The sequence below is a fragment of the Neoarius graeffei genome, chromosome 8, assembly GCF_027579695.1.
Source record: "Neoarius graeffei isolate fNeoGra1 chromosome 8, fNeoGra1.pri, whole genome shotgun sequence".
Classification (NCBI taxonomy): Eukaryota; Metazoa; Chordata; class Actinopteri; order Siluriformes; family Ariidae; genus Neoarius; species Neoarius graeffei.
Genome location: NC_083576.1, coordinates 72,085,007 through 72,099,071, shown reverse-complemented (window position 1 = coordinate 72,099,071; position 14,065 = coordinate 72,085,007). Strand labels below are relative to the sequence as shown.

At 39.5% G+C, this 14,065-nt stretch overlaps 2 protein-coding genes across 3 annotated transcripts in view; both read left to right on the top strand.

Moving 5' to 3' along the window:
• The window catches only part of prr5a (proline rich 5a (renal)), a 53,649-nt gene extending 47,378 nt beyond the window's left edge, over positions 1–6,271 (top strand). For both annotated transcript variants that reach the window (XM_060928193.1, XM_060928194.1), the window contains exon 10: positions 3,977–6,271. In XM_060928193.1, coding sequence (XP_060784176.1) covers positions 3,977–4,503 — 527 coding nt within the window. In that variant the 3' untranslated portion in view covers positions 4,504–6,271. The remainder of the gene's footprint in view (positions 1–3,976) is intronic.
• Positions 6,272–6,442: 171 nt separating this feature from the next.
• Positions 6,443–8,674, top strand: fbxl14a (F-box and leucine-rich repeat protein 14a). Its single transcript, XM_060928195.1, has one exon. It carries the CDS (start codon positions 6,962–6,964, stop codon positions 8,162–8,164), a length of 1,203 nt encoding a protein of 400 aa, XP_060784178.1. The 5' UTR covers positions 6,443–6,961; the 3' UTR covers positions 8,165–8,674.
• Positions 8,675–14,065: the final 5,391 nt, after the last annotated feature.

Here is a 14,065-nt window from a genome sequence, read left to right as displayed (position 1 = left end):
GAGTGCGCAAAGTGAGAGCTGTCAATCAAAGCGAGAGCTGTCAATCATGAGCGCATGCAGCGCTCAACTTGGAATGTGTCAGCAGAACGTCAGAGTCTAAACAATAAACTTACAATAAATGAAGGATCGGTCAGTGGAGAGCTCAGCTAAGCTCAGCATGTTTAATTCCCCAAGCCAATGACAGGAACTTTCGTGAGAAATAACGCGAACGTCTGCATCATGCGGGATTTGCAGGCGGGAGCGGGACAAAATATGGCAGGCGCGGGCGGGAGCGGGACTGAAAATCATAATTCTTTGCGGGAGCGGGCGGGAGCGGGACTGCACAATGCGGGCGGGAGCGGGACTGAAAATTCTGTCCTGCGCAGACCTCTATTACACAGCTTACAAGAAAAACTGAACTAGGCTTTTTAGAAAGTTCTAGCTCTTGCCTCATCAAGATAACGTTTTTGAACTCTGTGCCTTTTCAAATTCGTATTCGATTACATTAAATGTTGCTGATGGCTGACAAAAAACCTGTATGTATGGTAAACACCCTTATTTGTGTCTAGGTGTAACTTTTGTGCTGTCCATAAATATCATACAGTGGCATGCAAAAGTTTGGGCACCTTTACTGAAAATGTCTGTTACTGTGAATAGTTAAGTGAGCAGAAGATGAACTGATCACCAAAAGGTATAAAGGTAAAGATGATGCATTTCTTTTCAGCCTTTTCTGCAAGATTTGTGTATTATTTTTGTTTTGTACAATTGGAGAGTGAACAAAGAAAAGGAACACCATGCGAAAGTTTGGGCACCCCAATACATTTGAGTTCTCAGGTAACTTTTACCAAGGTTCCAGACCTTAATTAGCTTATTGAGCTGTGGCTTCTTCAAATGCTTCGTGAGGAAAGGTCAGATGATGCAGATTTCAAAGCTGTATAAATTCTCTGACTCCTCAAACTTGTCCCTAAAATCAACAGCCATGGGCTCCTCTAAGCAACTCCCTCGCATTCTGAATAATAAAATAATTGATGCTCTCAAAGCAGGAGAAGGCTACAAGAACATAGCAAAGTGTTTTCAGGTAGCTGTTTCCTCAGACTGTAATGTTATTAAGAAATGGCAGTTAACAGAAACAGTGGAGATCAAGGTGAGGTCTGGAAGATGAAGAAAACTTTCTGAAAGAACTGCTCGTTGGATTGCTAGAAAGGCAAATAAAAACCCCTGTTTGACTGCAAAAGACCTTCAGAAAGATTTAGCAGACCCTGGAGTGGTGGTGCACTGTTCTACTATGCAGCGACACCTGAACAAATATGACCTTCATGGGAGAGTCATCAGAAGAAAACCGTTCCTGCGTCCTAGCCACAAAATTCAGCGTCTGAAGTTTGCAAATGAACATCTAAATAAGCCTGATGCATTTTGGAAACAAGTCCTGTGGACTGATGAAATCAAAATAGAACTTTTTGGCCACAATGTGCAAAGGTATGTTTGGAGAAAAAAGGGTGCCGAATTCCAGGAAAAGAACACCTCTCCAACTCTGAAGCATGGGTGTGGATTGATCATGCTTTGGGGTTGTGTTGCAGCCAGTGGCACAGGGCACGTTTCATTGGTCGAGGGAAGCATGGATTCGAATAAATTCCAGCAAATTTTGGAAGCAAACATCACACCATCTGTAAAAAAGTTGAAGTTAAAAAGAGGACGGGTCCTACAATAAGACGATGATCCAAAACACACCCAAAATCTACAATGGAATACCTCAAGAGGCACAAGCTGAAGGTTTTGCCCTGGCCCTCACAGTCCCCTGACCTAAACATCATTGAAAATCTGTGGATAGATCTCAAAAGAGCAGTGCATGCGAGACAGCCCAAGAAACTTGTAGAACTGGAAGCCTTTTGCAAGGACGAATGTATGAAAATCCCCCAGGTAAGAACTGAAAGATTATTAGCTGGCTACAAAGAGTGTTTACAAGCTGTGATACTTGCCAAAGGGGGTGTTACTAGGTACTAACCATGCAGGGTGCCCAAACTTTTGCTTCAGGCCCTTTTCCTTTTTTGTAATTTTGAAAATGTAAAAGATGAAAATTAAAAAAAAATTGTTTTTGCTTAAAATATAAAGGGAATGAGTCATTTTTAACTTTATGCCTTTTGGAGATCATTTCATCTTCAACTTGCTTAACTGTTCACAGTAACTGCAATTTTGACCAGGGGTGCCCAAACTTTTGCATACCACTGTATATCCTGTTTAGAATCCAACTTTACCCTAAGATGCGAGCTACCAGTATATGAGCAGCATCCTGAGATAAAGTGAGATTACAGAGAATGTTCATAATAAAAATGTTGTGCGTGCTGAACATTGTGGTATCTCATATAGAGGATGTTACACAGTCATGCAAAGATATGAAGTTTATCTTCTAGTGGTGAGTGTATATGTCAACAAGAATATATTGTTCAACGCGAGAAGATAAATTTCATATCTTCACGCTACTGTGTAATGTTTCTTTATCTTATATGGACACATCCACAAAAAAAGCAAATTAATCAAAATAAATTTAATTTTGAACCCGTTCACCATTTTGACAGCGCACGTCTCGTCAGCAGATAAACACTGGGAATGACGTCATCGGAGTGAAATATTGGGAATTGTTATACATACAGGACACTTTTTCAGTGGAATAAAAACGTGTTCTATTCCCTTCTAGCGGGTTTCATTCATTTGACTTGATAGCATGCAATATTGTTAGCATATCACTTATCCTATGTGTATTACGTCACCCTACCCAATGGAGAACGAGCGTTGAATATGGTTTACAATATTGCATGGTTGTCAAGACAACATGACATCGGAGCTGATGCGAATATCCGATGAGTTAGTTTTCTGCTGTGCATGCGCAGGAGCATTTCTTTGTATGCCGGGAAAGAGAGAAGACGCATTGAACACCCGAAAGACTACTAAAACTTCATTAGATATTCTTCATGCATATTTGCAAGAGAAAAACATACCAACAGACATCGAAAAACTGGAAAAGAGACACATCGGAGACATAAAACTTCCGCGCTAGTGAGCGACTCTGACAATGTGTAAACAAACATGGCCGCCAGGTTTGCTTCGTTAAAAACGGAAGATTTTGAGAGAATTTTGGCTACCAGGTCGCTTTGTTGCGTGCAGCCGTCGATGTTGATTATAAAAGTAACTAAGTAAATTACACAGGGAGATGAATACTTAAGTCTGGGTGAGAAATACTGTAGCGAGCGTGCATGGAAGAAGAGTCTGGAGACAGAAATCTTAGTTTCTCGGTTGTTAGCCTGTGCTACTTGCTCTCGATAGTACTGGCTTGACCGTTTTATTAACATTCACTAACACTACTGATGAACGCTACACCGGCTGGAAGGTGACTTTACTGCTGTGTTGATGGCACCGACTTGTGGTTAAGCTTGCATTGGCCTTCAAGAATGCCGATATGAAGAGTGTGTGTATGTATAATAATAATATTGGCTGGCTTTTTTTTTCATGGTATATCAGATATATTCCATTCAGCTACTCGTCTTCAACTCGTTCAATATCAAGCTAGCTGAATGGAATACATCTGATATACCACTCAACACCAGCCAATATTATTTAAATGTCACTTAGATCCGCGATGTATTTCATATGAAAAAATGCAAGTTTTTCAACACAAGAACATAAACTTCATATCTTCAAGCCAACGTGTGATTTTCTTTTTATTATATAGACACATTCACAAACAAAAAGTACCCAAATTTATCAAAACAATTAAGTGATTTCTTCATGAGTGACATATAGAGATTTATATCATGGTTTTGGTTCTTCATGTCCCGGATGAAGCTTGTATGAAAAATACGAGTGGTGTATTTCCCAGTAAAACACTTGTCTATGTAATATACCTGATTATTGGTACATCCTTACTATTCTAGGATAAATTGGCCTTCCTTTTAAATGTACTTGTTCATTGACGGATCAGTATCGTATGTCTGGCTGTTCACAGACAATCATTTGCAGTGGTGCTGGTCCAAACCGGCTGAAATCCCCTCCACCAATCCAGTGGTGCGCTCCAAGAGCTACAACATCCCCATGCTCACCCCTGTGGCTGAGTACGACACGGAGGTCGGCTCAGTGGGTAGCGTGGGTATCCGTCGCCACTCAGCCTGTGAGGTCACTTCCTGTATGGAGCAGCAGGGCTTCTCTCTTTCAGTCAGCGTGGAGACAAGCTCCACCCCCAGGATCTCGCTGGAGCACGAGCTCACCTTACCGACGGCAAAGCGTGGAGCCACGGCCCAGCCTGCTCTCATCCTACCGTCCATCTTTATCCAGAACTCTGCGGGGCCTTTACATGCTCAGACGTCCATCTCGGAGACGGATAAGGCCATGTCTTCGCCCACGAGCTGCTCCTCCAGTCCGGAAACTATCGTCATGCAGGGCGTAGATTCTGCAGATTCCGATCAGGATGGGATATTCATCGACTTTTCCCACTGCCGTTCGGACTCTTTCGGCACCATCAGGAAGACGAGCTGACTTGTGTAACATGCTGAATTCGACCACATAATTTATTTCAATCACTACACATGATCATGCACTCATTTTGAAATTTTCACATCACACATGTTGCCTATGTTATTATTGGAAGAGCCTTGTATGAGAACAGCACTTCTTTTTTTTTTTTAACATTTTTTTAAATTCCATAATAAGAAACCTGAGAAGACCGCTGTCCTTATGCTGCTTTCCAAATAGGACCGTCTTTAATCTCAGGAGCACAAACACTGTCTAGAAATGCTCACTCTCTCTAGGCAGCCTCATCAGAAATAAAACACCGAGCTAATGTGCGTGGAATATCACACTGTACTGTATGAGTGGTTATCGGCATTTGGGCTGTGGTTGGCCTCAATTTGGGGGGACCCCAGATACTGTGTTGGATGTTTTATAGTAAACACTTTTATAAAATGTACTACACGTATGGATACATGGTATGTTTTGGGGATTTTTAGCTCATTTTATAAGTACACATCATCTCAAGGAGAATTTAATTTGCCTCAACAGTTCTCCATGAAAGTGTAAATATCTTGCATAGCTGAAATATGTGATGTCATCAGCCAGCATTATCATTTCTTTCATGCTTGTGCCTTCATCATCCAGGTACGGCGCATTGTATGTGTTTTTACTGCAGCTTACAGGTAAAATATGAATGATGCAAGGTCTATGAACTTTCTTATGATTAAAAGAAAAAACATCTGTCCAGACGTCTATCCAAGAACGTGTGATCATACATGTTTAACATAATTATGTAAAAATAGTTTGGGTTTTTTTGCAATAATATAGATATGATCAAGGGTAAAAGGAAGACCATACAAAATGTGAGACGATATGATACGTTTTTGGTAGAAAAGTTAATTTGTAGCTCAATTCAGGTAATTTTTTTTTTTAAATAAATCTGTAGCTTGACAGTTATTTTCCTGGCATGACACATTACTACTTTTTTTTTCCTGAAATTATAAACAATAGAATAAGTAATTGGTTAAATTAGTATTATTTGATATGCAAACTATTATAGGATTTAAAAGAAATTTCTGATCTTTCAGCTGTAAATATTGAATATTTCAGCTTCTAAATGGGCACAGTATGAATCAAGCTGCTTAACAGCATCAGATAACAAGGAAGGACTACTGATATCCTAACAGACATTAGGAATATAAATAATAGAGGACGTATTTCTTCAATTTGTAATTATTTGTAAATTAATTGTCTTTAAATTGTACGGCTTTTGAGAAAAATGTGAACCGTGTTTTGATTGTAAATAGATTTAATTGTTCCATTTCTATCATAAAATTATGTAAAAATGTTTTTAGGGCATATTTATAAAGTTGCCATTTGGTTATATGGTTATGTTATATAGAATTTTTTACACATGCAGTGTGGGGTTTTTTTTCCTTGACCTTTTAGAAAAAAATAGTATTAGGAGATAAAGTGGAAGTTTTTCAACTAGTTTTTTCTTCTTTTTTTGACAATCTGTGGAAATTAGGTTTATAGTAATCTCTTTTGTTATGATACTGAATAATAACTTTTTTCCCCAGCTGTAAAAAAAAAAAAAAAAACCTACTTTTTTTTTTTTAATGTCTCAGTAGTAAAACCGCCAGCAGGGGGCGCGCTGTACCGGGCCCGTTGTGCTGGGGGTGGAGCCACAGTTCACTTGAGTTTTTTTTTTTTTTTTTTTCAAAACCATGTTGGGTAAAATCATCATTAACTTGAGTTTGCTGTATTTTTTTTTTTTTTTGATATAATAAACACTTGCGACTTTGAAACATTTCAGACTTTCAAGTTAAAAAAAAATCCATAAGGTTTCAAAAGAAGGTCACCGGAAGTGAAGTATTATAGGTCGAATCCTGAATGGCTCCCTATTAAATAAGAAGTGCACTAGATAGGGCATGGATCTATTATTTTATACTTGGTGTAGTGCACTAGTGTAGTCCATGTGTACCGATTTAAGTAAGCGCACTTTGGAATGTCTGTGAAATATCCGTGTCAATTCCGCATCGCTTAAAGAAAAAAAAAGCATATATTTTTATTTAATTTGGGAATAAAGTCTGATGGTGAACATGTCCGTGGACGTTTGGTTTAACAAAAGAGCTGTTTTATGATTTTAAAAAAGACAAAACTGGAATTTAGGAAACAAAGACTCGGCTATACAAAAGCGGTATGTGGAACGAATGTTGATGCTAGCCTGTTTGCTAGCTTAGCTTGTTTGCTAGCTTAGCCTGTTTGCTAGCTTAGCCTGTTCGAGAAGAAATCAAAATAACGCTCCCGTTTATAATCTCGCGATAGTAATCTTTTGTGCGCCAGAATGTGTTTTTTCTGATTAAGTATTGCTAGAAGGAGCTGAGTGATTTAGCTAGATTTTAAATGCTAGCTAGCTAGCTAGCTGGGTTAGCTTAGCCAGTTGGCTAATCTAGGTCGAGCCGGAGTTTGGCGGAGCGGTGAAATGGAGACCCACATCTCAAGCCTTTTCCCGGAGATTTTAGCCATGATCTTCAGCTACCTGGACGTTAAAGGTAAAGGCAGGGTTGCTCAGGTGTGTGTGGCCTGGAGAGACGCATCCTACCATAAATCAGTGTGGAGAGGAGTTGAAGCCAAGCTCCATCTGAGGAGAGCAAACCCGTCCTTATTCCCGAGCCTTCAGAGCCGAGGGATTAAAAAAGTGCAGATCCTGAGTCTCAGACGCAGCCTCAGCTATGTCATCCAGGGCATGCCCAACATCGAGAGCCTTAACCTGAGCGGGTGCTACAATTTAACAGACAATGGACTTGGACATGCATTTGTGCAGGACATTCCTTGCCTGAGGATTCTCAACCTCAGCCTCTGCAAACAGATCACCGACTCCAGCCTTGGCCGAATTGCACAGTATCTCAAGAACTTGGAGTTTCTGGAGCTCGGTGGGTGCAGTAACATCACCAACACCGGCTTGCTCCTTATCGCATGGGGCTTGCACAGGCTCAAGAGCCTGAACCTCCGCAGCTGCAGGCACGTCTCCGACGTAGGCATCGGTCACCTGGCTGGCATGACGCGCAGTGCCGCTGAAGGTTGTCTCAGCTTGGAGCATCTCACTCTGCAGGACTGTCAGAAACTGACGGATTTGTCGCTCAAGCATATCTCGAAGGGCCTGAGCAAACTCAAAGTCCTGAACCTCAGCTTCTGCGGTGGCATTTCAGACGCTGGAATGATTCACCTGTCGCATATGACCCAGCTGTGGACTCTGAACCTGCGCTCGTGTGACAACATTAGCGACACCGGGATCATGCACCTGTCCATGGGCTCACTCCGGCTGTTCGGGTTGGACGTGTCGTTCTGCGACAAAGTAGGAGACCAGAGCCTGGCCTACATCGCCCAGGGACTTTATCAGCTCAAGTCGCTCTCGCTGTGCTCGTGTCACATCAGCGACGACGGAATCAACAGGATGGTGCGGCAGATGCACAAGCTGAAGACGCTGAACATTGGGCAGTGCGTGCGCATTACAGACAAGGGCCTCGAACTCATTGCTGATCACCTGACTCAGCTGACTGGCATTGACCTGTACGGCTGCACCAAAATCACCAAACGGGGACTGGAGCGCATTACGCAGCTCCCGTGCCTGAAAGTGTTGAACTTGGGGCTTTGGGAGATGACCGAGGGTGAAAGGGTTAGGTGATGCCTCATGAGCATCACGACTTGCGTTACACTACCTCATTCAACATCGTCACCATGATTTAATTTTTTATTATTTTCTAAAATGTGAAGAACTTTTAATTAGTTTAGTGTTATGCAATAAGAACACTGAACACCCTTTGGTTATATTGTTTAATAGTATATATTTCTTAAATGCCTTTTTATTAGTAAGTGGATAGTTGAATTATTTTAGGGTATCTTGCAGCACTATTCTTTAAAAAAAAAAATATTTTCTCACTCTCGATTAGATTATACTGATATACTGAATGCCTTAAAGTATTACCATCATCTTGGGAGCGCTATACTGTACTGCTCTTATAAATAAATATGGATCAGTGTTCGAGTAAACTGTTTTTCCATGCTTTTGACAGAAAAGTGTAACGTTCTACTTAGTAAGATGAACATATGCAATTTAAAACTGTGTAAAAAAATATATTATGTCTATAAATATGGTCAAATCTATTGGTAAGAATGTTTGGAATGTCTATTTTCCTATGCTAAAAATTAAAATTGTTTTTGAAATTGTTTGCTTCCAGCTTCCAAGATGAATAATGTGTAACAATACTGGGGGAAAAAACACACGACTTAACATTTTCTTACCGTATGCTAAAGGTTCATGTAGGTCATATTTGATTATATATCAAATGTGCCATTAAAGATATTCATTTTTAAAAGCCATACAAAGGGAAAAACAAATGGAAGAAAGCTATCAGCTGCTGGTTACTGTTGTTAATGAGTCTTTCAGTCAGTGTTATAAGTGTCATGATGCCCTGCTCAGGAAAATTCATCAGGGTGTGTTTTATTGTGCAATCATTATCTTATTACCATGTCGCCCAGCCCTCTGAAGAACAGCTCCAGAAATAAGCAATCAGCAATTTATGATTTATTGCAAACAGCAAAACACATTATTGTCAAAGGACTGACGTTTATAATAATTGACATCAGCATAAATACTGATTTGCGTCCATTCCCATGTGGATGGTCTTTTCTAGCCGTAATCAGAACATCATGAACATTAATGGTGGTTATTAATCCAAGCTTATTAAGTGCGTGGGAGCAGCTTCCAAAGTTGTATGCGGTTAGTGTAAAATGTAAGCGTAGGCAAGCCGAGCACATGTAAGGTTATACAGTTGTGACACGATTGACAGATTTCATCTCATATATTTACTTCAATTGCACAACACTGGGGTAGTGAGCAGGAAAATCAAGTTTTGCACTTTACCTCCTGTTTACAATCTGTGAAAAGTAGTTTTGGTTTTGCGATCACACACTTGCACTACACATCATTTACCATTTGGTGTTATAACTGGATTTATGATTTTAATGTAATCGCCAGCTAATTTTTTAATATATATTTAACAATTATTCCACGAAATCTCGTCGTACATGAGCTGATGCGCGTAGCACCAACTTGGCTATAAGCCATGTACGACGAGATTGAGTGGAATAACTGTTTTATTCTATCCACATTCACTGGATTTTGAGAAACGGAGCATTTTTATTTTTTTGCAAATTTGATAAAAACTTTATACGAAACGTCTGACAAAATCATTTCTGCTTAGAATGTAAACAAAGCAGCAAAATGACAGGAGCAATTTGTGAAAAATGCGACAATAATTCTTGAAAAATTAAAAAAAGCTATGTTCTTACCATCAAATATTTATATTCCATATTTTGTTGCTTTTTATTTTTGTATTTTTTGGGGTTTTGTTTCGAGCAGAGTTTTTATTTCGGTTGGTTCAGTAACACGGGCCATCGTTTTCTTCTTCTTCTTGAGGTTTTTTTGGCAAACCAACTTCAAGGTGTATTACCACCACCGACTGGGGCGGAGTGTGGAACAGATGATGTTCGGGGGGGACTATATTCTTTTCGCTATTTCTGTTTCTTTTAAATACTTGATGCGTGCCGCCATTTTGTTTTTCCCTCCTCATGATATATGAGCTGATATCCTCGTAGTAGAGTAGCCCATCAGAGCGCACAATTGCTCATATCCAGTGAATGTGGATAGAATAAATATATACATACAGTACTGTGTAAAAGTCTTAGGCCACTTATTTTTTCAGACAAACTTTGTTATAGATTTCTATTTTATGATTTCTACATAAAACTGAAAAGAACTGTGGCTGGTTCTGGAAGATGCTCAGTAAAATCTACAGCTCATTTCCTGCACTCATCGTACCCGAGACTACTATTTTTTTTGGATCGTCTCACACCAAACATTGACTTTAACTTATTATGGCTTACCGATTACTGTTTATAGTATTTTTTTCATGTTGAAACATTTCGTTTCATTATTTTTAAGCCATTTTTTGTCTACAGCACTTCTTTACGTGTGCCTAAGACTTTTGCACAATACTGTATATAACCAAAAGTTTAGTATGTAACATCAATGGGCCTCATTTATCCTTCTTGTAGAAAACTGAAAGTAAAATATTCTTTTCTTCTCCACCAGACTGAAGTAAAAATCCCCACCAGATTTACAAAAATTTCAGTAATGCTGTTTTTCTTCAGACTCGCATGCATTAGTTAATAATTAAATGCCCATCAAAGCTCTTCCTGGCAGAGCTGATTTACATTTATTGACTTCCACAAAACTCCATTAAAGGTAAAATGCTTAAACGCTGAAAGGGAATCTCTAAAGTGTAACATGCATTAAATGTCCCAATAATGCAGCTCAGCCATCGCAGCACATTCTCTCCCACAGACACACACAAGCTGTTCCTCCTGTTACAGCGTGCTATTTGTTTTAAAGCGCTGTTCTTATTCGTTTAAATTCACAATTATTTTGTATGGCAGTCTTTCAAGTCATAATATGAAACAACTGAATTTCATGGAATTTGTTACTGAATTTGTGTGGGGAAATCAAATAAATAAATAAGGCATTTTAAATGTGTCAATATAATCCATAGATAAAATTGGAGTAACTCATTTAATTATACAGGTTGAAACCAATCAGTCAAGAGTTCGTGTAGGATACTTTTTTAAATTTTTTTTTAACTAACTGGACTTTCATGAATCATACGTTTCTTGTATAAATGCTTCTTTGAATATTTTTTGTGCCTCAGTCATGGAGTGGGGAGCATAATATCTTCAGAACAGTGGGTTGAATCTTTGCAGGATTTATATTTATTTTTCATTCTCACCAGTGGATGAACTGATCAGGGGTAGGTTTCCCTATAACGTTGCCCTTTAGGGCTAAAGAGCGAGTTAAAAGACTCTCTTCAGCAACGAACGTTGTCTCTGGACATGGTTTTCCCAAAGTCATTCGTAAAAAGGAGTCTAAAGAGCAACAGGATGAAGAGCGTCTTTGCAACGCGCGTCCCTGATATAGGCATTAGTAGTTGCTAAATCCAGTCGATGAGATCACATGGCGTTTGTTTTTTTACCAAAAACCAATGAAATATAAAAAGTGTTTAAAATATGTTAGTATATCGTATTGTCATTAAGCATTACTTATATAATGTGATAATTAATAATTGAAACTAGAGCGGGGGGTGGCACGGTGGTGTAGTGGTTAGCGCTGTCGCCTGACAGCAAGAAGGTCCTGGGTTCGAGCCCCGTGGCCGGCGAGGGCCTTTCTGTGCGGAGTTTGCATGTTCTCCCCGTGTCCGCGTGGGTTTCCTCCGGGTGCTCCGGTTTCCCCCACAGTCCAAAGATATGCAGGTTAGGTTAACTGGTGACTCTAAATTGACCGTAGGTGTGAATGTGAGTGTGAATGGTTGTCTGTGTCTATGTGTCAGCCCTGTGATGACCTGGCGACTTGTCCAGGGTGTACCCCGCCTTTCGCCCGTAGTCAGCTGGGATAGGCTCCAGCTTGCCTGCGACCCTGTAGAAGGATAAAGCGGCTAGAGATAATGAGATGAGATGAGTATATCGTATTGTCATTAAGCATTACTTATATAATGTGATAATTAATAATTGAAACTAGAGCGGGGGTGGCACGGTGGTGTAGTGGTTAGCACTGTCGCCTCACAGCAAGAAGGTCCTGGGTTCGAGCCCCATGGCCGGCGAGGGCCTTTCTGTGTGGAGTTTGCATGTTCTCCCCGTGTCCGCGTGGGTTTCCTCCGGGTGCTCCGGTTTCCCCCACAGTCCAAAGACATGCAGGTTAGGTTAACTGGTGACTCTAAATTGACTGTAGGTGTGAATGTGAGTGTGAATGGTTGTCTGTGTCTATGTGTCAGCCCTGTGATGACCTGGCGACTTGTCCAGGGTGTACCCCGCCTTTCGCCCGTAGTCAGCTGGGATAGGCTCCAGCTGGCCTGTGACCCTGTAGAAGGATAAAGCGGCTAGAGATAATGAGATGAGATGAAACTAGAGCGGTGGCTACAATTATCGACAGTCCATAATTATCGACACCTTTTCAGATTTACCAATAAAAAACAAGTTTACAAAGGTGAGTTTCAGTTACAACAGTTATTATTGGTTAATTAATCAACTGGAAGACCCACCTCGCCCTTTGATCTTGTTGTCTGATGACACAGCTCGTTACCTGAGATGGAATTTTTTTCAGCACTATCAACAATTTGAGGAAAACCCGGATGTTATCATCGTAGGTAAGCATGGTGGAAAGATCATGGAAGTGTTTTTACTTATCAAATTCATCGATATTTTATGATCTCCTTGTCGAAACCTACTGTACTTTGTTTCTTACTCTTTCATTTGACAGCCACCATTTTGTATCTAAACGCACGTTTGAGAAGTCACGTGAGGTGTCGATAATAGTGATCACGTTCACCGGTGTCCACCATTATCAACACCCTGTGGAATTAAGGGACATTTACAACTGTTATGGATCGATCTTTGTGTAACATTGTTGTAGATGAAGTACTTTAAAAAATAAAAGTGCTGTGATTTATAATAATTTTTTTTTCTGATTCATAACAGAATGGAATGCTTATAGAGTATTTGGAATCCGATTGCAATAAATAGAATTCGAGCAGAATTAAATTCCTCGCATATAAAAAAATTACATGCTTGAAAGATTCAGATTTTTCTATTCCATTCAGAAAATATTTTTTTGCAGTTTGTTATAAATATCTGCCACATATTACAATATCAGTCAGTAGACATTTTATATTTTAGATGTAAAAATATAAAGTTTTGGTTCGAGGAATGACATGCAACCTTTGACCTGGATTTTCATGTGGTTACAATATCAATTACCTGTTGACATTATTGATAAACTACAAAACTAGAAATTAATACAAACAACAACGAATGATTAACAAAATGTGATCTACGAAAATACTTAGAAAGTGGAACAAAAAGATTTCCTGACAGGTTCAACATTATCAGTTCATTTCTTTACAAACATTAGATTTACTTCCTCATTTACGTAAGCACCGACATCGATATATTTATATAAAAGATATATTGTACTAAATATAAGTCTATATAAAACAAATTTTAAATAACTTTTTTTTTAACTTAATACCACATATCGATTATTATTTTTTAAAATAAATAATATTCTGGATGTCGATAATTGTGGAATGGTGTCATGTTAATCGGGAATCAACTCATTTTTTTCCCAGTCGAAGTTCGAGTAACTATTCATGCACAATTTACGTATTGAAAGTCATTTCTACTTTTGCAACGGCCAAAAGATCATTAAGGTGTCAATAATTGTAGCCGCCGCTCTATTTTACATTTTTGGGCAATGTTTTTTATTCCAAGCGTGTTTTTTAATTAAATGAATAAATGTTCACATGAAAGAATGAGCAAATCTCATCTCATTATCTCTAGCCCCTTTATCCTGTTCTACAGGGTCGCAGGCAAGCTGGAGCCTATCCCAGCTGACTACGGGCGAAAGGCGGGGTACACCCTGGACAAGTCGCCAGGTCATCACAGGGCTGACACATAGACACAGCCAACCATTCACACT

What these genes read in the sequence shown, in the direction of transcription:
- fbxl14a (XM_060928195.1), top strand. Translation starts at nt 6,962, where the DNA reads ATGGAGACCCACATCTCAAGCCTTTTCCCGGAGATTTTAGCCATGATC.